This window comes from Emys orbicularis, chromosome 7 (assembly GCF_028017835.1).
Source record: "Emys orbicularis isolate rEmyOrb1 chromosome 7, rEmyOrb1.hap1, whole genome shotgun sequence".
NCBI classification, from domain to species: Eukaryota; Metazoa; Chordata; order Testudines; family Emydidae; genus Emys; species Emys orbicularis.
Genome location: NC_088689.1, coordinates 73,837,959 through 73,865,039, shown reverse-complemented (window position 1 = coordinate 73,865,039; position 27,081 = coordinate 73,837,959). Strand labels below are relative to the sequence as shown.

Genomic DNA, 27,081 nt, shown 5'->3' with positions numbered 1-27,081 from the left:
TCTACCACCACCCCGACAGACCCCCGGGACTCCCACGCCTACCCAACCCCCCCTTTCCCTGTCCCCTGACCGCCTCCCCATAACCTCTGCCCCCTCCAACTGCTCCCTACCCCTCCTCCCAGCCCCGGCTGGCCCCTTAGCATGCTGCTGTGTAAGGATGCCGCGCAGCCGCTGGAGCTTGCAGCCCCACCCCCTTACCCAAAAGGTGAAAGTAAGCTGGTATGCCCCTGTACAGCATACCGGCAAGAGCCGGTGTGCCATACTGGGGTGGCCCGGCTTCCCCCGGGGGCAATTTAAAGGGCCTGGGGCTCCCAGCAGGGGCTGGAGCCCCAGGCCCTTTAAATTGCCACCAGAGCCCCACTGCTGGAGCCCTGGGGTAGCGGGGGGCTCCAGGGGCTATTTAAAGGGCCGGGGCTCCAGCTGCCTCTGTCGCCCTGTAGGAGCCCCGCCGCTTCCCCCAGGGCTGGGGGAGCCTTGGCCTCCCCAGCTGGGAGCTCAGGTGGGCCAGACAGGATGGTCCTGCGGGCCGGATGTGGCCCACGAACCAGAGTTTGCTCACCCGCCCGCCCCTTTAGTAACCGGTTCTACACCAGCTTCTAAATTTAGCAACCGGTTCTTGCGAACCGGTGCGAACCGGCTTCAGCTCACCACTGGGAAGGACTAGTGGGTCGCATGGGAAAGAATGGAGCCCTTCTAGGTATGTGGGGAGGGAGCGGTCCCGCTGGAGAGAGGGAGACAATCGCAGTCATGCTGACCAGGTACAGTCTGATCTTTTCTGCGTAAAGCCTGTAACAAGGCTATTGCTCAGGGACTAATGATTCAGTTACTGAACTCTAGGTCTACAGCATGACTTCCCACAGGACAACACCCAGCATGGCGCTGCATATGGCCAGTCAAGGTCCGCATTGAGAACTGTTTCCAGACAGAGTTGACTCCTCCGCCCTTCAAAGACCTCCAAATTCCGAACACATCCTTCACTTCCCTCCATGGAAGTGCCCTAACTCCACCTCAGACACACCCCAGGGCTCACACATCCTTCGTTCCTCTATCACAGACACCCCTCACTATCTCATCACAAAATCCCCCCCATCCCAGTCACATTCTTCAGTGACCCCCACAGCTCCAGCCACAGCCTTCACCCCCCTCCCGCCCCCATCTGCCTGTGTCTCCCTTCATCACACAGGCACCTCCTACACTCCCCTTAACATTACAACCAGACACATGCCTGACCCCTAGCTGAGCACTGATAGAGATGAGCCCCACCCCTCTCGGGGGAGTTCCCACCAAGGGTGGGCAGCGGGGCCCCCAGATGGGAAAGGAGAGGAGGAAATCCTGGCTATACTTACGTCCTGACTAACCTGTAAAGACACAGTGTGGTAGCTGGCCGGAACACTCTCGTCATCCTCCTCATCGCTGTGGGAGTGGCTCTGGTGCTGGCTCGAGGCCCGCGAGCGCCTCAGCGAGTTCTCTTTTGGCTTCTTCTTGAAACGGTTGGTTTTACCGTCATACTTATGGCTCTTCGCCCGCTTCTCCTGGGACTTGTACCCTAGGGAGCACCAGGGGCCATAACATACTCCATCATACGCACTGGGATCCCAATGCAGACTGGCCTGCAAGCCCCTCTCAATCTACATGCTAACAACATGCTGAAGCAAAGGGCCCAACAACCTCATGAGGTGCCGAGTGCCCCCAGAGGTCTGTGGATCCTCAGAGCCTGTTGGAACCAAGCCCTGGGCAGCAGCACCACCAGGACGCCATTTCTCTGGCTGATGGTGCTCCTCTTTCTCCACATTGCAGTCACACGGTTCCCCTCACTGGCAGGAATGAGGGACAGGAAGGAGCTGTGGAATGAGGTCAGCACTAGCTCACTACTCCAGCACCCATGGCCGGACTGACCCCCACTGGGTGATCTGCCTGCTGCAGCCAGCCAAGCTTTAAAAGGCCGAAGTGACAAGGCCTCCCCCTGCCCCCACCCCCACCTCTGAGAAAATCCCACAGCCGATTGGCTCTCCTTCTCTGGGGGTGCGCTCTGCTTGTTCCTTGCTCCTCTGTGTGCTGTTGCTGGACGCACCCTAACCAAGCCCCGCCTCACCTCCATTCAAACTCGCCTCTACAAAGATGCGGATGGTTTTGACGCAGAGCTCGAAGTTCTCTGGAGTGACATGAGCAGCATCTCGCACAATGAAGGACAGGGACTCCACGCACTTCATGAGAGATTTGGTGTCGTGTGGGCCCAGGTCCAGACCCACAGTCAGGCTATACTGGTTCACGAGAGGAGATGGACCCTGCCTGCTGAGCCCAGCCATGGGTTTGGGGCTGTCAATGTCGTCCTTGCCAACCTGCAATGCGGAGCACTAGCAGTGTGAGAGGATGTAGCCCTGTGTGCACAGCACACACGCGTCAGCCCATCCCCAAGGCCAGAGACAGGCCCTTTTCTCTATCACCAACAGGAGGTACTGCTGCTGGCAGGACTCATCTCCCCTCCTTTCCACACTTGTCTCCTCCTGTTCACCTCCTCTCCACCTTTGCCTCTCATCCCCCTTTCCTTCCCTCACCCCCCTTGCTCTGTTCTCCAGTCCCATTCCCTTCAGACCCCACCCCACCCTGCCCTCCACCCAGAGCTGTCAGTGAACTGCACCCACTCACTACAGGGCAAGCACGAGCTAGATGCACATTGAGGAGGATGGGATCTGCAGGGCAGGGAGCTCAATGACAGCTGCACCCTGACTCCAGTGGATACATGTCCAGCTGTGGTGCTTACAGCTGTCTCACTTCTGTACACTCTGCTGCTACAGCGGATCGAGCCTTCACCCCAGGCAGCCCTCGCCTCACTCACCACCAGCCAGCCGCTGTTCACCACATCCACGTCAGTCACGGAGCGATGCATCTTGCCTTGCTTGCTGTGATCAGCATATACCTCAGAATCAGAGGTGTAGCCACGGTCCAGGCTGACATCACTCGGGTGGTAGGACAAGGAGATCTCACTGTCAGACTGAGCACCTTCAAGAAGAAATGCATAGAAGTGAGCCAAAGCCAGAGCTCCAGAGGATACAAGCCAAAAGAGGGTGCTCCAGCTCACGAGTTCCCAGTTAGAGGAGGACCTGGCCAGGCCTCATCTCCTCTTGCTTTTCCCCCATGAAAGCAGCCATCAGAGCAGCACCCTCAGGGGAGAGGGAGAAAGACCAGATCTTTGTAATAGTTTATCCCCTGTAGCAGACTCTCCTCTTCTGAGGGAACACATGATTTATGCTGGGAATTCCCACAGGATTCCCCATGCTCCAGCTGGCTAATATGGCTGGGGACCTAGAAGGAGAGAAAGTCCAACGCTGAAGCCTGGACAGGATAAAGATGGATCCCAGCCAGGGGTTCCCAAAACTGGCCTCCAAAATTGCATTTGCAAAATCTTTCACACACCCCCATTTGTGCATGTGCCCCCCTGCACCCACACTGCCTGCTACATAGCCATACAGAACCGGGGATATATGCAGATCCAACCAAAAACGTGGCCTGAACTGCTGAGCCCCATTTGTATGCATGGAAGTGCTTTCATTCCAGGCACTCTACTCCAGCGGGGCAGATCAGAAACATCACATGGAAAAGGGGAGTTTGAGGAGAATTACTGCAGTTGCTATGGTGGGACAGGGCAGCACAGCCAATGTGTTGGAGAATTTCATGCGCTAGATAGGGCCTCGGGGTCATTCACCCAGCCCCACCTCTGCACTAATCTCATGCTCTCCAATAGCCAGCAGTGTACTTTAGCATGCTGTGTCATAGGGGCTGCCTTCTCTACACCTGGCATTCAGTTTGATATCACACATTCCCAGCTAAGCAATCCTTGCTGGGGGCAGCACTGAAGCCAATGGGATCACTTATTTATGGGCAATTGCTGGGTGTTCTTGTACCAAGAAATGTCCGAATGCATTTCTTGGTACAAGACTCATGGCAGAAGAGCTTGTGGACTGTTACATTGCCACTGGGTCTTGTCGTGTGCTTGTGCCACCAACAGACAGCAGTGCTAGAAGAGACTGTAGAGAACAATCCTGGGCTGGCCCCTGGAGAAGCCAAGATGAAAGGCCCACCAGCCCCGTCTCCAGCAGCTAGGAGTCTATGGCAGCAGGACTTGCCAAACCAGCAGGCATAACGCCCCAGGACCTAACAAGTAAGAGCTGGGGAGAGGAAGGAGGCCCTCTATTGTAGGCCTATGGCAATGAGCTTTGAAGGCACATCAATCAATCATTTTGCCATGTGCGGGGGGGTGGGGGGGGAGGGAGGAGCTTAGATTGGATTTGCCAATGCTCCCAACTGGATTGCTCTCACATGATCGGTAAGTATCAAGTTGAGACAGTGGGGGACTGGTGAGCAGGTTTTGTATGAGTGGCCAGTGCCCTGTCTATGCCCAAATGGATTCAGAATCACAAATGTTTGATTGCAGTTTCCCAGCACACTGCTCTTAAAACAGCCACAGAGGAGCCAGTCTCTTCACTTCCTTGCTGTCTCCCCCTGTAAGAACATCTAGTAAGATGTGGACAATAGCTCGGTTTATATTACACCCCCTAAGAGGGGGATTAATCTGTACTGCCCAGGACAAGACCCCCCTCCCTCTCTTGGAACACAGCAGTCTCTCTCAGCAGCTGTGCAATCTCAGCTTCCATTGTTCCCTCTGGTGCACGGGCTACTGCTCCAGGAGGAGATGGCAGAGCAGAGAAAGGGACAAATCATGAGTAGGAGTGAACAGCAGGTGCTGGCTTTTAATCTTGCTAATGTAGTTTAATATCAGCTTTGTTTTCCTGCAGTCCCCTTTGCTAATTGAAAAGCCCAGGGAAGCAGCTGCTTATCTGGCAAGCAGGCATCAGATTTCCTAGCAGCAGCCCTCTGTCTTACCTGTGTCATTATCTGCCCTTGCTGTAACCTGCAGGGCTGGGGGCGGTTTCACCCCTGACCCGATACACTCCAGGAGGGTGAAGAGTGTGTACCAGTCATCCCCGGAGTGGATGTTAGCAGCATTGGTCTTCAGGAGCTCGTGGAGGCCATAGGCAACCTGGTGGCTAACTCTGGACAGCATGCTGGGCTTCATCATTAGCAGGATACGGAGCGAGAGGAGAACCTGGCCAGGGAAGGTGGCAGTGAGTGCTCACGGCCAGCGCTACATCCAGTCCCATTTCTTATCAGAGTCCTCCTCTCCCAGTTACTTAGAGCTAAAGGCTGCAGCTTCTTCAGCAGAGTTGCGTGCACTGCAAAGGACTGTGAGATTAACCCAGCCCCCTTGCTCGCTGGTGTGCAGTAGTCACATACAGTGTGCTTAGGCCCCTTAGTCCCTGGTGGTTGGCAGCAGACAATTTCTGTGAGCTGGAATCTGCTGTAGTAGGATGTCAGCAAAGCAGCACAAGCAGGGACAAGGCCATTCAATGTGGTGTGTAAAGAGTATAAAACTCCCCATCACCCAGGCAGTGTGTTAGTACAGAGAGGCTACAAGCCAGGGATTGTAAGGGTGTCCCTTTAGGCACATACGGTTAACACACAAACTTGGGTGAAAGCATTTTAGTCACCACTGTTCCACACAACACCTTTAACCCCTAGGACTGAAAGGGTGGAGAAAACCATCAGTCTGCAGTTCAGTCTGTTCACTTGTCAATTGGACTCTGAAGTGCTCTCAGATGCAGGTGCCCCACAGGGTGTGAATCTGTCAAGACCTGACACTACTTTTAACTGACTAGGCTTTAAGCGGACGTTGTCCCTTTGGCTGTGAGATTCCCCTCTCCCAGACCAGGTCCACCTACCCTCCTTCTCCATGACAAGGGGCATGTTCAGATGCCTTTGGGGGATGGGTCTTTCCCTTGCTAAGGGCCCTTGTAGGGGAATTCTTCTCCGTCATCTTCATTGCTCTGAACCCATCAGACCAGGCTCCATGGCTTTTGCCTTTTAGCTGTAACTCTCCCCTTCTTAGCAATTCAAACAGCTCCCAAAGTGCCTTGAAGTCTGCAGCAGGGCACCAAATCCCAAGACAAGTGAACACGTGGGAAGTGGTGCTGCCACAAATACAGGGAAGAGGCCAGCACTCAGAGCACACAAGTGATGCCATGCTAGGATGACTAACAGCAGCGACAGCGGGCTGGTGAGTGCAGACACAAAACCCAGTGCACCGACCTCCACCAACCCCTTTACCTGGGCACTGATCTCCTCCCGGCGCAGGAGCCGAATGGCCAGCCTGAGCAGCCCTACCACCGCTCTTTCCACTAGGAAGCAGAACTCCAGAGCATGGACGCACAGGTGATAGAGGTGGTCTCGCACTGCCTGCCAGACACATCCCACACGGTCCCTAGCCAACACAGCAACAGGAGAAAGGGCAGGGTGAAGGGAGATGAACAGCAGGGCTGAGCGGCTGCTCTCAGAGACCTCGCAGGCCTGGTATCTCTCTGCTTCAATTGGATGCTCCAGCAGAGAGTTACCAACAGCAGATCTATGGGAGCTCATTGCTTCATTATTCACAAGCAACCAGGTGAGGGAGGGCACCCTAAACTCAGCTTCCTTAGAACCTCCTGGCCCCTTTGCTCATTTTGCAACCCCTTCCCCGCCTCAGGTGTGCCAGACGCATGGGGGCTCCCACCAGCCCCACCGGCCAGCCCGCCCATTTTTAGCAGATCTTTGCAACAGGCCACCCACCTCACCATCAAGGCGATGTGGGGGAAGGGTAATTCTTGATCATAAGACTTGGCACTGCAGCTACACTATCCCCCCACCTCTACTCTAAGAGTCAGGTCTCCCCCACCTCTGCATACCTAGCTGGGGCAGATACCATTTTAGTCTCCATGTCCTCTAGGTCTCCCTGTAGTAAGCAGAGCTTCACAGGGGATGGCTCCTTTGTTTACAGGTACTGTGGTGGAACTACTAAACCCAGCAGTTGTGCTTCAGCTGGCAAACCAAGCCCATAAGGAACTGAGCCCCTGGACCTACACATCAGCTAGTCACTGCTGGAGCAGTTCTGGAGACTGTGTTTGAATGAAGGCATTGGCATGCAGCTCAAAGAATCACCTATTCTCCAGCACAATCCTCAGCAGCATCTCCAAGCAGAAAGCAGCGTCCTCCTCATCATATGTCTCCTCATCAGGAGTTACGGAGATCAGAGCCTGAAAGAGCCAAAGATCATCAGTACCCATCATCACCTCTGCATGCAGTAGAAACCCTCCCAGAGGGACCAGCTTGTGCATTCCCCCAGTCACACAGCACTTCGCAGCTTCTGCAACTGGATCAGCCATTTGGGAGAGCAGAGCTGCCAGATTCTTTTTCTGATGCGCTAACTAATGTTCAACTACCAGGTATTCAGGCATGCAGCTTGCCAAGGGAAGGCAAGAGGGACGGCCCCAGGACCCCTAGGCACAGCTACACGAGTTCTCAAGCCTCTGCTGAGTCCCACAGTGCTCCTTTAAGAAGCTATACAACAAATTAACACCTGGCTCTGCTCTTAAGGAAGTTCCCATCCCAGAGACAATGAGAAACCTTGAGCCAAAAGCTGAACTGAGTGCTGTTCTTAAAGTACTCCTAGATAAGTCTTCTGGAGAAGGACCTGCAAGGGAAATATTCCACCGCAGTATATGTTACATGGCTGTAATTACAGTGTACCCTCCTGACCACTATCCTCTAGCCCTACAACCTGCCTGTGATGCCTCTCACCTTCATGAGCTCCTGGAGGGACTCCAGCTGGAGGAACTTGCTTTCAGTGATCAGCTTTTCGGGGTCACATTGCTGCAAAGAAGAGAAGGGAAAGGGAGAGTGCTGTGAGCAGAGACACAACCTGAAGAAACACAGCTCATGCAGGTCTGCACACACAGAGTAGATTGGAGAGGGAGCTTTAAGCCCATTTCTAGTAACTCAGTCCCCGTCCAACCAATACGCATCACTAGAAGCCATTCCTCCTAAAGAACCTGGCCTCCACTGGGCAGATTTTAGGGGAGAGAAAAAGTCACCTTCTGACTGTCACATCAAGGAAAACCTGTATTTGTTACAAATCTATTCTCATCAGCTTGTGCTTAGTTATGGGACTCTAAACTAGAGGGCACATCTCAGCTTCCTATGGGGAAGCGCCTGCATTTTCATGGACTTATGGAACGTGGCTCCCCATGGGCGAGTGTTGTTAGACCTGTACGGAGAACACTACAGCTCCCTACAGCTGTGCATATGCAGGTATTCTTCAGGGTCTTTAGGTCCTTGAAGTTTTCAAGTCCTCTGGGATCCTGGCTCCAGCTAAATGGTTAACACTCCTCCACAGGAAGCGGGTACTTAGAGTTACAGCCCCACTTCCCATTATCTGTGAAGGTCTGTCCTCTCATACACACTGCGCTCAATGCATTGCACTCTGTGCCAGATTATTTTCAGTCCTGTGCATTACCTTGATGCACTCCAGAGCCATTCGCTTTGCCTCCTGGTTCTCTGTAGATGGCCCCCTCATACCAGATTGTTCTGTACCGCTGAGGGTGAGCCAGCTAACAAAGCTCAGCACTGTGGATTCACCGCTGCAAACAGAACACACACATCAGCCACACAAGAAAAAAACATGCATGTTCTCTAGCACCCACGAGGGACTCACTGGGCCACATCTCCCTGTGCCACTCACCGGTTAGATGGGGTCTCTTCCCGCTGCAGAGAGATCTTGCCATTGGGATCCACAAAGTCTTCAACCTGGAAGTCAGACCAGAGTGCATGTCCCAGTGTTCACCTCTTTCAGCTCTGTCTTCTTCACATCCCCTAATCAATTTTCCACTCTACCTTCCCATCCCTGAAAGTCTACACTATCTGATCTATACACAGCAAACACCCCGGCCCCCACATACAGACACTGTAACCAAACCTGCAACCCCACAGGCAATACACCTCTACCCCGATAGAACGCGACCCGATATAACACAAATTCGGATATAACGTGGTAAAGCAGCGGGGAGCCCCGGTCCCTTTAAAGTGCCACCCGAGCCCCGCTGCTTTACCGGTTATATCAGAATTCGTGTGGAGCCCCGGGCCCTTTAAATCACCAGGGCTCCGGCAGCCGGGCTCGGGTGGTGATTTAAAGGGCCAGAGGCTCCAGCTGCTGCGGGGAGCCCCGGGCCCTTTAAATCCCTGCCCGAGCCCCGCTGCCAGAGCTCCGGAGGTGATTTAAAGGGACCGGGGCTCCCCGCAGCGGCTGGAGCACCGGGCCCTTTAAATCACCACCGGGGAAGCCGGTCCAGTCCGGCACGCAGGACTGGACCGAACCCGATATAACGCAGTCTCACCTATAAGGCGGTGAGATTTTTTGGCTCCTGAGGACCGCGTTATATCGGAGTAGAGGTGTACCACAGAATTGGGCCTTCTACAGTGCACTGTTGCAGTCCTCACACCATTGTATTTCCCCACACAGACATGTCTTGTCATTTATTTTAGCAGATGTCAGAGTTGGAATTCATCAAATTCAGTTAAAAAAACAAATAATCTGCCAATCTGAGATGCAGGAGCCCACAGGTCACTACTGTGCTAAGCCCTTCAAGGGCTGTCTTGCTCTATACACGCACTGCTAAAGCCATGCCTTTCCAAGCGGGCTCTCCTCCCCTTTGAACTGCGACTCTGCAAAGCTGGGCTCCTCACTTGCCCTGTCTTGAATTAGCCAGGAGCTGGCTGTCATTACCTCCACCATGGCCTTGGGCAGCAGCTCTGCTCGGAAAAGCTGCAGCATGGCCTCCATGATGTTTTTCCAGCCCTCCCGCAGAATGTCGCCATGGCGATGTGCCAAGTGAAACACAGTCTTTGCTGCGATGTGGGCCTTGGGATTACTTCCAAAAACACTGGGCAAATTCTCGATAGACTGCAAGAGAGAAGAGTGGGTGGTGGTCTGTCAGCAAGACACATTTCCCTTTCAACACAACCCAGGATGGAGTGCATTGCGGACCCTGCTATGGGACAGATGATATTTCTAAGAAAGGCTATGGGTAAACTACAGCTAGCACTCAATTTTGGGGAAGGCTGGGATCAGCTGGCTTCTCTGACCCTTGCTGAAACACCAAGGGAAGACAGATTGCGCCTTTGTAGCACTTCAGCGACAACACTACTATGCTGACAGGAGGGGTTTTCCTGTTGGCATAGGTATTCCACCTACCTGAGAGGCGGTAGCTAGGTCAATGGGAGAATTCTCCTGCCCATACAGTGCTGTCTACACCAGGGGTTAGATTGGTTTAACTATGTTGCTCAGGTGTGTGGATTTTTCACATCCCTGAGCAACGAAGTTATACTAACCTAATTTCCTAGGGTAGACCAGACTTAAGACTTTGCACTACAGTAATTCATTCCAGGATCACAAAGCTCTTTACTAATACTTCATTCATCACAACTCCCCTGAGAGGCAGGAATTAACTTCTCTGTACCTCAGTTTCCCTTGCCGCCCTGGTCTACATCAGGAAATTAGGTTGGTATAATTACATCATTAGGGGAGTGAAAAATCCACCTCCCTGAATGACAGTTAAACCAATCTAACCCACAGTGTAGACAGCACTAGGTCGGTGGGAGAATTCTCCTGTAGACCCAGCTACCACTTCTCGGGGAGGTGGAGTACCTATGCTGATGGGAGAACCTTTCCCGGCAGCATAGGTAGTATCTGCACTGATGCTCTACAGAGGCACTGCTGCAGCATTTTAAGTCTAGACAAACCCTAAGTAACATGAGTATATAAGTGACTTGCTTAAGGGCACAGCTATTCCCACCCAGTCAATGGCAGGGCTGGGAACAGAACCATGAGTCCTGATCTGCAGTCTCCTGTGCTAATTACTAGATCACAGTCCTTTCATAAAGGCAACCTGTCCAACTGACCCACAGCTTACCAACACAGTGTGTTATGCCATTCCATCAAACTGATCACATGCTGCAAAACTGAGTCGCTCAGTAAAGCAATATAGCAACCATGTGAATAAGGATCAGAACTAATATGTCCAATGTTTTTGAGGAGCCCACCAACCTCTCAAGAGGAGGAACACTATGCCAAGAAATAGTCTGTGTAAGTAAGGAACAGAAAAGCCAATAACTCTGTTCTATCCCCAAGGCTAATTGAAAAGGGGTGAGAAAGATTGGACCAGTCAGAAGTGTGGCTCTTCAGATCTCATACTTGAAGCCCAGAAAACATGTGTCCCATCCCGTTATCCCATTGCTCCTGACAGAGGTCCAACTGCAAACTACTTGCTTTGGCAGAGACTGCTGTCAGTGCTAGTGACAAGAGCTGTAATGCAGGAGTGGGCTCTATGCGGCAAGCTTGGCAGGAAAGTTTCAGCTGCCTTTGTTCCATTTCCAGTGCCAGCCCCCATATTATTATGACAGAACCACAGGAACATCAGTGAGCTCTCACATCAAAATATGAAATTCAATATCCCTTGGCTTCCTCTGTGCACTGACCAGCCACATCCAACTCATCCCAACAGACAGCAACTCCAGAACACCCAGTAGGTGAGTGTCTAACTGCAGAGAAAGGCAAAAAGAATGACACTACTGAATCCACTGGAGAGCAAGGTGATCTTGCTTACAACCAGTTGATTCCTTGCAGAGACCTCTTCCATCTCTTCTCTCACAGCTGATCGCCAATATGGCGACATCTTGCAATTGCAGTACCTCAGAAAAGATACCTGATCACTAAAATGTTTGCCTAGGGAAGCAGCTAACAGCTAACCTAAACTAAAATGGTCTCTCCTTACTTTTTCACTGTTGCTCTTAGTCATCTTCTCAACCCCTTGAAACACTGCCTTCCCCTCCATTATATTACCTCTCAAATATCTGTGGTCCCCAGGCTGTATGGAAATTTAGGGCTGCAGAATGTAATTGGTACAATTGGAATACAGCTAAGGATAAGACCCTATTTCTTGTGGAAGAGCCAGTGGCATTTTTCAGGACTAGAAGTCCTTGATTTTACATCTCCCACCAAAAGATGCACTTGCTAAACTGCAACAGAACTCGGGCTGCAGTGCGCCAAATTCCAGTCTCACAATTGAATGGGATGCAGCAAGCAATTGTTGGAGTCTTGCAGGGCTTAGTCTAGTAGTTTGGTACAGTGCTCTAAAAGGTTGGGATCAGCAGATTTACATAATTCAACAGTTTTTTGATGGCATACACTCTCCTGCTTGCATTATCTACTGACACTCTCCAAGCACTCCAGATCAGGACTATCAAGTGTTTCATCTTTATGGTCCTGATCTGTAGAAGAGGATGGAATCTAGAACATCCACCAATCTGATTTTACCTGCCTCTCTTTATAACCAAACTGGTAGGGTTTCATTGTTGCCATTGCCACAATGCAAGTGCCCCCAAACACACAACGCAACGCTTGCACCCTTCTTCTCCTTCCCTTTGTTTCTTAAAAAAAAAGAAAATCCTCCAGCAACCCAGACTCATTTATCCCACCACGTTTCTGTAACGTCAGCCAAGAGAGAGAGAGAGTGAGTGTGTGTACGTACATGTACTCTAGGAACTTCTTCAAATTCCTGCTCTATTATTTCCTAATAATATGTCTACACTGCACATGCTTTACAGAAAGGTGGAGTATATACACCACTCTAGCACAGGTATAAATACCAATGCAGATGGTGAGACTCTGCTTAGGCGAGTATAGACACACCAGAACCTTATGATATGTACCTTGCATGGCTCTCTACAAGCCCAAGCAATGCCTTGTCTGTCTACACTGCTATTTTTAGCAGTGTAGTGTCCCGCTGTCTTCCTGCTGCCTGAGCTTTTCTCCACCTCAGGGAAAGACTCCAGCAGAGAGGAAAGGCTCTGGCAGAGGGAAGACAGAGGCAAAGTCTCCGGCAACTCTCCGCTGCTGGAGCCTTTCACTGCCACAGTTCCACCCTGCCAGAGCCCTTCACTGATGCATGTAGATACATGCTGCAGTGTGGATGCAGCATGCTTTTCACTGTGACATGTAGCCACACATACCCTACATGCTGCTGCCAGTGGTATGCTGGGTATGTCTACACTGAGTAGAAACTTCTGTGATTCAAGCCACCTGACTAGTCTTCAGTCACAGAGGTTTGTTTTAGTTGCTTAAGTGTAAAGCATCCAGTCCAAACAGTTCCTTTTCTCTAGAAGAGGATCACCAACAATCCAAAATCCTCTTCACTGGATTCATTCCCAGGATCATCATCCTGCTCTCACCCAACAAGATTTCAGAGATCACTTGTCTTGATCTCTTTACTTCCCTGTACCAGTGCCTGATATCTTAAATGATCCTGTGTTTTTTTTATCTGTGCACACAGTGTTCTTCTCAATGCGTTCAACTTGTAGGTTCATGAATCTTTCTTCAGCATCTTTGATCCTGGCATCAAAGTAGCATGCTGCTTCCTGATTCTGCTTAACATACTGCATGGTCCACCACTATCTACCAAATACAGGACACCTTGGAAAACTTGGGCCAAGACTTACTAACCTGGGCAAGCAGAGGAAACTTCAGCCAAAAATGTATATAGGGCACCAAGCCCTGAATGTGACTATCTTCAGAGAACACCTCAGATTCACTGGCTTTAGCACTTGGGTTGGGCTGACTCACCTGATCTTCTCATCAGATTCTGTATATCAAGGGTCAGAATTCAGAGCATTTATTTTACTAATCCCCTAAAACTGGGTAAATGCAGAGCCCCTGCCACAGCACTTTACACTTAAGCAACTAAACTACGGCATGTTTAAAAACATTTAGGTCAGAAAATGGCCATTCTCAGCACCAAATTACACTCAAAAGTTAAATTACAGGATGAACAGTTGCAATGTCTGCTCTGGTTTGGGATGTGTAAGGTCATGGCCTTGGTCACAGCAAGATGGACAGAAGTTTATTGAGTCCAAGTAAGAGGGACAGGGACTGCCACAGGTGATCCCTTCCCATCCCTGACAAAGCTGCTGCTGAAAATGCCACATAAGCAACACCTAGAAAGAAACAGCGTGGATATTAGGATATGCTGCTATGTGGAAACCCTACTTTATTACCGACAAATCACATTTCTCCATTCACTTGCATTGAAGAGTTCACTCCAGAAATCCCTGCACTGGGGCTGAAGAACAGGACAGACATATCTGCAGGGGGTGTCATCACTTGTAAAAGTTAACCTCTCCAGAGCAGAGACTTTGAGACAGAAGATAATATATGACAAGTATTTGCTTCCAGACCCCACCCCACAAACTCACCTCGCTGCTGAGGGCAGTAAACTTGCAGAGAGAAATTATGAGATTGTCAAACACATCACTCAGGCCATAGTGTGCAGAAATCATTGCACATTTCCTGAAAGACAAACCACAAGCAATGTAACCAGGACAACACAGGACGTTCCCAGTCTATAACCCCAGGTCAGGTTCCCTCTCCACTGACAATGCAGGACCATTCCCCTGCATCTCGCAACACCACTTCACAATGCATGCCAACGTTAGCAACCCACCTCTGTTCTGTGCTGCCACCCTCCAGCACAAACTACTGGCAGGTGCACAGAGATCCTGAAAGCCTGATATTTCCTTGTGCTAGTACAGAAAACAAACTGCAGCCTCAGAGACCCAGGCAGACAGGACCAAGGTCCCCAGTTCAATCCTTAACGTAAAAGTACAGGTGGTGAATTTGTTCATGGTGTTGAGGTTCAAAGTTCAAAAAGGCCCCAGCTACAATGGTGTAATAATTGAGCTTTTAAAATGTGCTTACACCTAATTTGAACTCAGCTGTGACCAAAGACCCCCCAATACAGACTGCTCTGTCTAGGGAGGGATTTTTGCCAGACCATGGAGTTTTGAGAACTAGGTTGGCCAAAAAACATGCTAGGACCTACCCTGGCCACAACTAAGTTTAAATGGTGCTCAATCACTTTAAATAATTTATTACAACAATGTAGACCATACAAAGATTGAGTGGTACCAATCAAAAGCCTTTAAGGATTGAATCCACACTAGCCCAGGGAAGAGCACTAGCCAGTACTGTGGGGCTGCAGGCTGGGAGCAAAAGCTTCTACGTTGCTAGGGAAAGACAACAGCTGACCTTCTCTATGCACCCTCCAGCTGGCAGACAGGAGACACTGCCCAAAATGGGGATGATTTACATCCACAGACTGGAAGCCTACTAGATCTCTGCGGAGGAAGAGTAGGGCTACCTGAAGCCAGAGATAGCCTTCTGGATGATTGTTTCATCTAAGCTCTTGTCAAAAACGTAGGATAGGGCTGCAATGGTGGGGCCCCAAGTCATGGTGAAGAGATCATGATCGTAGCTTCCAGGAGGCACGTGCAGGAAGATGCCTTCATCAGTGGCACCACGATGCAGCAGTACATTCCATATGTAGTTTTCCTTCACCAGGCCCGTCTGCTCTTCTGGCATCACTATTTCGTCATTTCTAACAGGGATGGAAGGAAAGGTTAGGTTTGACTCAGAATGAAAAAATCTAACATTACCCCAGCAAGCAATAGACATTGATCAAAACTACAACTTATTTGTTGAAATCTGGAGATGCCTCTTGAGGAACTTCTAGGTACTTAGCACAGGTGGCTGCATGACCCTCCTTCTGGAGGAGACTTGAAAGGGAGCCCCAGACTAAGAAGTCTGCCTCACTTCCAGACCCAGTTGTTGCACGCAATCACGGATTGAAACCAGCTGAGAGTCAGAGTCACATCCTGCCTCCTCAAAGCTGTAATCCCCTTAGCTTCGAAGTGGCTGGGCCTGGATTTACTGAATAGGATAATTTCTGAGCTGTTATTAAAGCTTCCTCACCCACAGCCAACTCTGCGCACGAAAGGACCACAGCAGTCAGGAATTCCCCCAAGCAGTGGTCTGCGTGCCAGGAGCCCCAGGGATGGGGAGCAGAGACCAGGAGCAGACAGTTTCATGAGATAGAAAGGGACAAATGCAAAAGCAAAATATACAAGACCAAGACCTGGCCACACCATCTCAGGGCACCAGTGCAGCATCAGAGAGGGACACTGCATCTGGCACTACAAGTTCTAATACAGTTGGAAGCCTGACCCAGAGGAGTGGTTTCTTAGCTACAGTATTTCACATGTGCCGCTCTCACCCTGCCATTCCTTCACATGTTGATAGAAGCCATGTTCTTTTTAAAAAAAACCTTTATCTTAAGCCTTGCGGATTAAAATACCATGGCAGGGATCCAACTATATAAATCCAATTCAATAACTGTGACGAGCCTATTACCACAGCCCCAGATTGAGATGAAGATGGTCCAAGGCAGACTGGCACATGATCAGCAGAGTTCACTAATTGTGCTCCAGAGGTCTTACAGACCAGAACAGAGCCGCTATGCTCGGTGAGTACATGGAAATGCGATAGAGGGCTGAATACTTACTTGATGGCATGGTACATGTCCTCCAGTATGTCCTGTTCAAAGTCTTTGCCTCCATTCACCCCCTTCAAGTTCTTCCGGAATTCCTGGGAACATTACAGTTAGCACCAAGATGATTCTCTTAAGAATATTTCAAAAACGCTAACTTAAGTGGCACTCAGCAACTCAGAGGCCCATATGCAGCTTGCAGACTCCATGGGTCTGATTACTTGTCTGCTTGCCTTTTCTGGGACTCAAGAAACACTGACCATTACACTATAATTCAGGGAGTATTGAATAATCCTTTTAGTGGCATGGGAGGTTTCAGTAGCCTCCATCCCAGCTGCTGACAGGCAACATTACATGGGGATGGTCCACTAATGTTACATGTGATTAGCTTCAACTGTGCATCGGGATGACAAATACACCACCTCTGTAAGAACACTGTGCCATTACTTTGAGCACTCTGCACTTCCCCAGTTGCTTATTCACTTAGCATCACTTCTCTAATCGACTACTCTTTTTTCTATTGCTTCTTTTCACTCTTACTAGGTCTTATGATACAGCAGGTCACAAAACTGTGTTTACAGAGTAAAAGCAATTCAAACCTTCCCTGCATGTTACTGCTTAGCTTTCATTTCTTCAGACTGCGTCACTCTTGTACTTAACCCCAACACTACTGTTATTTACAGTACATTGAAGAGTGATGAGTGGGCCAGACAAAACAGAAGATGGGAGAAACAGCAAACGAAAGAAAGCCAGAAAGGTGAAAACAGAACACAGTGCTATGGAAATGAAGAGAAGTAAGAGGCATCATAACAGTCACGTGCAGGGAATCTGCTCTCACCTCTAGGGTCATTGGAACATTCTGCTTGCGGACATTATGGTTATGCTGGTCAGTGTTCAGCATAATAACTGCGTAGGCCAGGGCAAAGCAGGCGTCACTATTAGCAAATGGAGAGCCATTTGATTTCTGAAAGGCAAATACAGCCACAAGTCAGATCCATGGGCGAAAGATGCACACATGACCTGAGATCTCCATTTTCCTGCCAGCACAACAGAATCCAACAAATGGACTGGCTGAAAAATCAGAACTCTACTCCCAGCTTCTGGACAACGCCCCGGAAGAAGTCACTGTGGCATCCCCCACCTACACAGTAATGTTATAGAACACCGGGAGCTCAAAAGAGGTCAAATTCACACTGTGATATGACATGTCAAGGATGGCAAACATACAAAAGGGGTGAAGGGAGCATAATTTCTTCCCACCCAGTACGCACCCGCCAATGTTCTGTGAAGGCTTCCAATAGCCTATGAATCACCGGCGCCTCTCCTGGTAAGCGAAATGCTTCTAGGTAAAGCCGTAATGCTTCATCCAGTCTTAAGCCTTGGAAATTGAAAGTCCTGCAATAAGAGCGAAATGCTATGAGAGACTGAAACAGACAGGAGAAGAAGGTAGGGCAGACAAAACAAGGCATTTGTGCACTCAGAGATTTACTGACTGGAAAACACTGAGAATCAACATACAGGAATGAGCCATACCGACTGGTGGGCAGGGAGTGGAGGGAGATGGGCAAGAGTGGTAGGTGGAAGAAAGCGGAAGGAAAGGTCACCAATAACAGCCAGTGGATAGGAGCAAGGAAGGAGGAACAGCGGTCATAGTAGCTGGTGATCTGTTTAGCTCCTGAATCAGTTCCCCTTTGTGACCAAATACAAGAAACAGATACCAACTATGGAAAAATACTCACCCCACAAAGCTCTCCAGCAAGTCTATGTTCTTACGGTCACTCACAAACTCCCCAATCATCTTCTTGTCTAGCCGGGGATTTTCTCGCAGCCACTGGGCCACCTCATTGTTGTCCATGGGGATGGCCAGAAGGTTCTTCTCCTGCAGAAACTGTATCCCTTTCCTTGGCTTCTGGTTGAACTGCTCTGTGCCAGTTATCAGGAGCTGCAGGAGACAAGCTAACAGTTACCAGTTTGGCTGAAGAGCCCTACAAAGCGGAGAACCTCTCTATGGAGATTCACTTCCACTTTTTACCTACAGGTGCTCTTGGGGGTCAAAAGCCACAAAACAAAATTACTTCAAAGGCACTGTGAAAAATATGAGTGACTTCAGGACTGAATACGTTGTTATACTTGTGTGATCTTGCAAGAGGGATCACCCAAAGCCAGATCTGCAGACCTCCCTCCTCAGAGACACAACAAAACAACAGTGACCAGCACAAACCACAAAAAGCTTCAAGTCTCAGCCAGTGACTAATTCTGATACTACAAGGTTATCCAGCCCTCCCCAACACGGTTATTCAACTAGAGCAGAGGAAGTCGCAAGATGAACTCTGAACAAATAGCAGGAGATCAGGGCTACTCCTCTACAACAGTAGCTATTTTTATCCAGTTTTTTTGGACTACTGGAATCTCATTCTAAGCCACTTACAGGAGTGCAGGTAGCAAGAGTCCTATGCACCTATGTGGCACGCAGAAGCAAGAGACACTGAGGGTACGTCTATACTACCCGCCGGATCGGCGGGCAGCGATCAATCCAGCGGGGGTTGATTTATCGCATCTAGTCTAGACGCAATAAATCGAGCCCCGAGCGCTCTCCCATCGACTCCTGTACTTCACTGGTGCAAGAGGCGCAGATGGAGTTGACGGGGGAGTGGCAGCAGTCAACTCACTGCGGTGAGTAGATCTAAGTATTCACGTAGCCGAAGTTGTGTAACTTAGATCGATGGGCACTTCAGTGTAGACACTACTTATGCCGATGGGAGGGGTTCTCCTGACAGTGTAGGTAATCCACCTTCACTGAGAGGTGGTAGCTAGGTCCATGGAAAAATTCTTCCATCAACTTAGCACTGTCTATACCAGGGGTTACACTGGTACATGTGGATTTTTCACACACCTGAGACACACAGCTAGGCCAGTGTAAATTCCTAGTGTAGACCAGGTGTTAGAGAAGTAAGAACTATAAAGAGTTCAGCAGGTGAGACAGGAACATCTGGAGCTCCATCAGGACAACCAAAACCAACTGAGAGTCTGGGACAATACAACATAAATGGATTATTTATTTATTTTTAAAAGACAACTCAATTCTGTTTATACTTCAGGACCAGGATTCTATAACAAAATGTCTACAGTGCAATAGAGCACCTGGTTAAGTAAGGGTTAACTGAAGGTTTTGTCGTGTTAAGAAAACCAAATGCACAAACAGCTACATGAACTTTACTAAAGCCCCAGAATAAATGTCAGTTCCCTGTTAGTTCCCATCACCATGAAACCGCTAGCAATGACCTAGTGAACTAAATTCACGACCATCCCAATTCTAACTCCCCTGGGCTCTCAGTACCTCAGAGCCCATCCCCCACTCCTCTCTATCCCCCCATGTATGCCTGTGTGAACTTTCTCAAAGTACAATGAAGTACACAGCTCCTGTAGTGTAGAGAACACTGGAATGCAGTCAGGATAACATCTGTTAATGATTGTGAAGTGCATAGATGCTGCCATGATGAAGCCCAAGTACCTACCTAGCCTACATAGCCTGAGGGGTTACCTTGATATGGAAAACCATTACTATATATTTGGAGATGCAGGACAAAAAAAGGTGCCTATTCCAGACTGTAGGCACCTTTGACAGTTATCTATCAAAAAAAAAAAAAATTAATCACCTGTATGATATATGGCGAATTAAACCTCTGAGCAAAAGATGTGATCCACCTTTCTTAAACAATAATCCTCAAACAACCTCCTCTCCCCAACAGCCTCCATAAAAAGCAGCCTTACAGTGGGATGTGAAAGTCAACAAATTTGGTCCTTTTTAGACCAAGGGAGGAGAGCAAATTCCAAAGCGGAAAGGCCATTATAGAGAATATCCTGCCAACAATTCCCTCCCTTATAACTGAGAGAGCTCGAACTACAGCTCTTACATTAGTTACGGGGAAGGAAGGGGGATCTGAGGTACTGCAAGACAGTCCCACACAGTTCAGAGCTGTCTAAATCAGAACCAATGCCTTAAACTCCACTCAAACCACAGGCAGCCAAAGCGGATCATAAGGCACAGATGTAATGTGCTCACGGTGAAATACCCTGCACATATACATTTTGTGACAATTTGTTTCTGAATAGATGTAAGATAGCCCCAAGAAAGCACATTATTATCTAGTTGAGGTGACAAAGGCATGAATCACAGTAGTGAAATCTGCATTGGAGAGAAAAGGTTGCAGCCTTCTAGCCTGATGCATGTGTAAAAAGCCATCCTGGCCACTGCTGAAAGCCAACCCATTCAACCCAAGTTGCAACCACCCATAAAGGGATAGTTAAAATCACCATATCTTTTGATTGCTTGCCCCAGCCTACCAACACCACCCTAATTCATCTAGACTGGGCCTCTGTCAATGAAATCATAACCCTGGCTTCCTCTCTACGCCTCCTAACAGACTCATATATACGCTGAATGTATGTATGCAGTACAACAGCTCAGCTACAGCGGTGCAGCTGTGCCACTGTAGTGCCATAATGTAGATGCTTCCTACATTAATGGAAGGAGTTCTTCCACTGATATGATTAATCTACCCCTCCAAGAGGTGGTATCTAGGTCTTCTGTCGACCTAGCTGGGTCTATAGTGGGGGTTAGGTCAACCTAACTACGTTGCATGATATTTTTCACAGCCCTGAGCAAGGTAGCTAGGTTGATCTAACTTAGGAGTAGAGGGAAAAGCCTGAGAGAGAGGGAAAACAAGACGGAACCCAGCAGAACTCCATATGAGCGCACCACTGAAAGAAGAGCAATTACCCAATGCTATCCTCTGGGATCTCTCTGAGCAGTCTCATCCACTCCCTCCTACCCTGGGGTCAGCAGGCATGTCAACACCATCTTGCTTTTGATATCAAAGACAGCTGATAGATCTAACACCACCTGCATGGATACCTGACCTTCATCCAACTTGAGGAGGAGACCAACTACTAAGCAAGTGCAGTCTCTATGCCATCCTCAGATTGGACCCTAGATTAACAAGGGTCAAAGAAATTGAGGCATCTAGATATGGGAAGAGTTGTCTTGTCACAATCTGTCAATTATCTTACCCATAAAGGGTACCCACAATTGGCCAGAATGCCATTTTCAAATGGTGGCTTCTTGAGACCAGGCTGTACCAATGCTTCGGTAAGAGTAGCAAGCAATCTACCCTTCTTGAAGATGATGATGACCACTTCCATTAACATTAGGCCCAGCAGTTTCCCCAATGGCCTCCAACAGCCTGGAGCACCATGGATCCAGAGTACAAGTTCAGGCATGAAATTTCCCCAACACTCCAGAGCACTACCAGAGTGAAACTCAAGTAGACACAAAGTAATATCTATTCCCTTAAGACACTGTCCTGCCTCCTTTGATGCAGTTTGGTCCTCAGTGTGTGACTACTGAATTTATTATACACACAAAGGTCTCAAATTAACATTCTAAAGATTTGATTAATCACAGCAAGCCAAAATGTAAATACTTTATGGAGGAAGAAACAGGACGATGTCCGGAGAACCAATTTACAGTAAGTTAACAGACCGCACCTTCTTTTTGCTCTTAATTTCCATCAGTTCCTGAGTTCTGGGCAGGAGGCAGGAAAACCGAGTAGGCTTCCTGGGGATGTTCTTCTCGGCTAGGAAGGAAAGTGAAAGTGTCATTACAGCCAACCCCTCCCCCACAACAGCATCGCTCACTATGGTGCACTGAATGATTTTTCAGTGCCCCCCTTCAATCACTAAGCCCTGCTGCACTGCCCTTTCTGCAAATGCCGTAGTATCTCACTATAGTACCTCCTGGTCCCCACCACACACAACCTTCCTGTCACTGCTCAGCAACTCCAGTACCACTCATGTGCACAGGAGCTTCTCAGCCATGATAACTTCACACACCCGGTTTATTTTTCTGCCTCCTCTGGGGCTGTTGCAGCCTGAGAGTGATGATTCTGTCTTAGAGAGTGCTGTGCTAACCGTGACTATCTGTTTTTGCTACAAGCAAAGGGGACCCACCAGTTCCAACCCTCTCCACACATACAAACATCGACAGTAGCCAGGCTCTGTCAAATACACCACATCTAAAGTAACTTGAGCATCCCATGCACATGTGTTTCTGGCTCTGAGCAGGTTCCGTTAACACGTATAGCACAGTCCACTATAAGGTATTAATACCAAAGAACGTAGGTCTGAACCATTCCCTGCATGCAGATGTTCAGTCAGAGTCAAGGTCCTGTGGGGACTATTACCTGCATCACTTCCTCCCTCCAAATCCTGGCAGCCCTGCTTCATCTGGTCAGCCATAAGACACCCACTGGTGGGCGGGCATGCCCCGGACAGCTCCGTGACCACACTGGGAGATTTCCCTTCACTCAGCACTCTCTCATTGTCTGTGGGCAAAAGAGAAGGCAAGAGAAATCAGCAATAGAAGATGGACAAGGGCTTCTGAATAATCATAATGCCTTTTACTTTAATTGCTGTTCACCACTTGAAGGCCTTTGCATGTCTTACCAAAAGAAAAGACCAGTTACTGACCTTATAGGAACTGAGAGACTTTGAGATGTGTTGCCCTCATTGATTTTGTGATCCCACTCCTTCCCTGCTACTGCAGAGTCCTGCTCCTCTGGGATGCTGTATTGACAAAGGAACTGAGGGGCAGCTGGATCCACTCTGCCCTTTATATTCTTGGGTGAGTCAGTTCCTTCTCTAAGATTCTGTATTGGTGAAGGAACTGATGCATCCACGGGTATTAAGAGCAGAATGGGTCTAACTGCTCCTCAGTTCCTTTTCCAATACAGAATCCCAGAGGAGCAGGACTTTGTGGTAGCAGGGAAGAAGGGCAGGTTGAGGAATCCGTGTTGACAACACATCTCAAAGAACCTGTAAGATAGGTCACCATTTTTTCAAGTGGTTTTCCACACAGATCCCCCTCTTGGTGAGTAACAAGCAATTATCAGTTTGGTTGGAGATGCGTGCTAGGAGCCTTGCTTAAAACAATAACTGCAAGACAAAATAGGCATCTGATGTGGAGGCCTCTACCAAAGTATAGTGTTTTTTAAATGTCTGAACCAAGCTCTTTATAGCGGTCCCAGAAATTTCAAAAATAAGGACATTCTTCAAACTGGCAGCAGAGGCTGCATTAGGTCCAGTGAAATGAGCTCTAATGGGAGTAGGTGGATCTAACCTGGCTAATTTATAATATGTCCTTATACAATTGGAGAATTCTACATGAACCTTAACACCCTCTGCAAAGATCACAGTCAGTCCAGGTGAGTTCCTGAATGATTTTGTCCTGGTAAGGTAGTATGACAATGCCCTTACTACATCATGCATGTGAAATTTAGCTTCCAGGGGGTTGAACGAGGCTTGGAGGATGAATAAATTGGTTCGTATGGAACCCTGAAACAACTTTGGGCAAGAACTTGGGATGAAGCCTAAGAGTGACCCTGTTCTTATCAAACACTATTATAAGGGGGACCCAACAGGCAGGTGTGACTCTCCCCTACCTGAGCTGATGTAATGGCTACTAAAAAGGAACTCTTCATTGTAGGTGGTAAAGGGAACACATTACTAAGGGCTCAAAGGAGAGACATCAACACATTAATACTATAGTGAGATCCCAAGAGGGTGAGGTCTCCCAAACTGGGGGGAAAACACGAGTTAGGCTCTTAAGGAATCTAGCCACTGTAGGATGAGAAAATACAGTGTGGCCCAAGATGGGGGGGATGTGCAAATATTGCTGCTAGTTGTATCCTTCTGGAATGAATAGAAGTCCCAACTGTTTCAGGGATAAAATAATCCAATATTGTTTAAATGAGTGTTGTCAAGGGAGACAGCTTGTGGTAAGATGCCTATATAGAACACCCCTTCCACTTAGCTTTGTAACTCAGTCTAGTTGAGGCTCTCCTGCTTTAGAGAACATTCTGAGCTACAGCTGAACAGCTTCTTTGGACAGATATCAGCCAGCCAGCATCCAGGCTGTCTGACATAATGATGCTGGGTCAAGCTGTAGGATGTGACCATTGTTGTGCAAGACTACGTCAGGCACAGTGGGCAAAGTGACTGGGGGCTGCGATGAGAGGTTCACTGGATCTGAATACCAGAACTGCCTTGCCCATGCCAGGGCTATCATGATCACTGATGCAGCAACTTGCCTCATTTCCTCAGTATCATGAGGATTGGGAGGGGGAAATCACATTGGTTCTGGTATTCAAAGGATGAGAAAGGCAAGTGACAGGGAGCCTAGACTGGAGACCACTCTAAAGCAGATCTGTCCATTCTTGTTCTGAACTGTGGCAAACAAGTGTATTAATAGGTATACCACTTGCAAAAGATTCTGTGTAACAAATGGTTATTTGCCTTATAGTAATTGTGGTACTTCGAGAAGTTGTCATCTGTGGAGATCCCACTGTAGGTGCACATGCATGCGACACTGAAATCTTTTGAACAGCAGTATCTGTTGGGCTGCGCCCGCACCGTGCATACCCTCCCACTTGAGGGCATTAAGGACAGAGCAACCACAACCATCCCTCACTTCCTTTACTAATTCAGAGTCCCAAATAAAGAGGGTCCACACAGATGACACCACCTCAAAGAACCACAATCACTATTAGGGAAGTAACCCCTCCTTTTCTTAGAAAATTTGACAGGGTAGATCCCACTGTAGGTGACTGCTCAGCAGTGCCCTATCTGGAAAGTGTGACTGAGGAGCCTTCATTGTCACTAACTGAATAGTGATGGAAACACTGCTCTGCCAAATTTTTGCATCTGATCTTGCAGCCAGATCAAGGGCTTAGTGTTTAAATCAAAGAAAGGGGATTACTCCACATACTGCCTTGCAAATTTTGGATACGGAATGCATAGGTTGCAGTTTTTGCTCTTGTGGAATGAACTTTTAATATTTGAAGGGAGAGGAATATCATAGAATATCATGTGATACATTGATATACACTATGTGATCTGTTTTTACGTTCTCTGGGAAGAAATGGCTTGACCTTTGAAGCACCAGAGATATCAATAAAAGTACAGGGAGATAGTCTGAAAGACTTTGCCCTCTGAAGATAGTATAGCAAGTCCCTTGAAATGGCAAGCTATGAAGTTCAGTCTCTCCCAGAGAGAAATGAGGTTTTAGAAAATAAACAGATACATTACAGATTGGTTTGAATGAAAGCCTGACAGAGCCCTCTGTAGAGTCCTTTCTTGACTACAATTATGCTACACAAGGGGTGAGAGAGGGTACTTAGAAGATGACTCCCTACTGTGTCATGATGGGGATTAAGAGGAGTATACCTCCTCTAAAGATAGGCCTGTCCGTGTGCTGTGGTTCTGCTGTATCCTCCCTAATTGGGTAGGGGCTGATGTTGGTACCAGAGGTATCTCCTTCTTCTGCTATACAGATGATTCAGTAACCATTGGCTACATTATCAACATCTTCAACCTCTCGAGAAGAAGTGACTCGAGTACCAGTTGTACAAATGGATCATTCAAGACTGAATATGCTCTAGGTACAGACCTGGGCAGTACTGAGGTGCTGGATACTTTACAAAGCATGGGCCATGGGTTTAGTAGGTGCCACAGGAACCAAAGAGAGCTATGTCAGGTCATTAGTTACCCTTCTGTTGAACCCAAGACACGTCGGATGCCTGCAGACTCTTGTGTCTTGACTTGGTAGGCAGCAAAGAGGGTGACCTATGCCTCGACTTATCTCTGGAGTGGTGCTCCTGCCTACTTCCATCTCAGAGTGACACTGGAATGAGGAAGACAACTGGGGCCTCTTGGTTGACATAGCACAGGAGTTCAGGATGGAATCTTAGCTGACTAGGGTGCTCATGGAGTGGGACTGACCAGAGAAGCGAAGTCCAGCTGCGTCCTTCCTTTTGGCATCCAGAGGATTGCATAGATGGTCTAGCTTTCTGAGGCTACTTAGAGAAGGAATGATGTATAGAACATCACTCAGGGATGTGTCCTTCTCCTAGGCAAAAAAAGGCACTTGGAGTGGACTTTTGCCAGAGTCAGTAAATGGCACTGATTCTTCACATGAGGGGCAGGAGGAGTGGAATCCATGTGGACAATCTCTCAAAGAACAGTATGTTTTCAAAGAAAGGGCAACATGCTCTAAATGGGGCAACAGCAGCAGCAAGGTTAGCGCACATGCGCATATACACAACATTAAACATTTTGTCCTAAAGGATGCCACAGATGGACTGTAGCGTTCATGGAACAGAAGAGCATTCCAGAGATGTCTCTAGAACCATTAACAGATAAGGCCATGCCTCCTGCCCTCTCCAGGCTGTATCTTGGGACAGACAGTGAGCTCGATCTCCTTGATCTCAGTTGCCAGTGACTAAGTCCCTGAAGTGGAGTGGTCTGACATCAAGGTTTTAAATGCTAAAGAGTATTGGAAAGCATGAAACTGGAAGAATGGAAATACATTATCTTGGAGTTCACTAGCTGAGTGACCAAAAGGAGGTATACAAGTGGGTTTAGAATAAATCTAGGGCTGAACATGGAGATGTTAAAAAGAAAGGTCTCACTGTTGCTTGGTTCTTTGGTGCTACTGGCAGTTTCTGTGCTGGGTTTGACCACTTCCTTCTCCTGTTGGTGGATGTTGCTCAGCACTTTGGCTTGGCAGTGTGCTTCAGTGCTATCAATCACTGTCAGCAATGCTTCAAGAGACAGCAGGTGAGTAGTATAAAGTTGTCCAGAAACCGGAAAGGCATTCTGGGAAATCAAACAGTTGAATGTCAGATGGTCTCAGATTTAACACCTTTCAAGGCGAGTTTGTCCC

At 48.5% G+C, this 27,081-nt stretch overlaps 1 protein-coding gene across 1 annotated transcript in view; it reads right to left on the bottom strand.

The window, feature by feature from the left end:
• The window catches only part of GBF1 (golgi brefeldin A resistant guanine nucleotide exchange factor 1), a 186,173-nt gene that overhangs the window by 8,390 nt on the left and 150,702 nt on the right, over window positions 1-27,081 (bottom strand). Inside the window, exons 16-34 of the mRNA XM_065407097.1 lie at window positions 26,828-27,014; window positions 22,544-22,684; window positions 21,849-21,937; window positions 18,041-18,243; window positions 17,573-17,696; window positions 17,140-17,265; window positions 16,317-16,399; window positions 15,117-15,353; window positions 14,173-14,266; window positions 9,650-9,826; window positions 8,609-8,673; window positions 8,384-8,507; window positions 7,669-7,740; window positions 7,030-7,124; window positions 6,163-6,316; window positions 4,882-5,104; window positions 2,837-3,000; window positions 2,093-2,339; window positions 1,359-1,546 (exon numbers count right to left, since the gene is read on the bottom strand). Of these exons, the coding sequence (XP_065263169.1) occupies window positions 1,359-1,546; window positions 2,093-2,339; window positions 2,837-3,000; window positions 4,882-5,104; window positions 6,163-6,316; window positions 7,030-7,124; window positions 7,669-7,740; window positions 8,384-8,507; window positions 8,609-8,673; window positions 9,650-9,826; window positions 14,173-14,266; window positions 15,117-15,353; window positions 16,317-16,399; window positions 17,140-17,265; window positions 17,573-17,696; window positions 18,041-18,243; window positions 21,849-21,937; window positions 22,544-22,684; window positions 26,828-27,014 (2,793 nt within the window). The remainder of the gene's footprint in view (window positions 1-1,358; window positions 1,547-2,092; window positions 2,340-2,836; window positions 3,001-4,881; window positions 5,105-6,162; window positions 6,317-7,029; window positions 7,125-7,668; window positions 7,741-8,383; window positions 8,508-8,608; window positions 8,674-9,649; window positions 9,827-14,172; window positions 14,267-15,116; window positions 15,354-16,316; window positions 16,400-17,139; window positions 17,266-17,572; window positions 17,697-18,040; window positions 18,244-21,848; window positions 21,938-22,543; window positions 22,685-26,827; window positions 27,015-27,081) is intronic.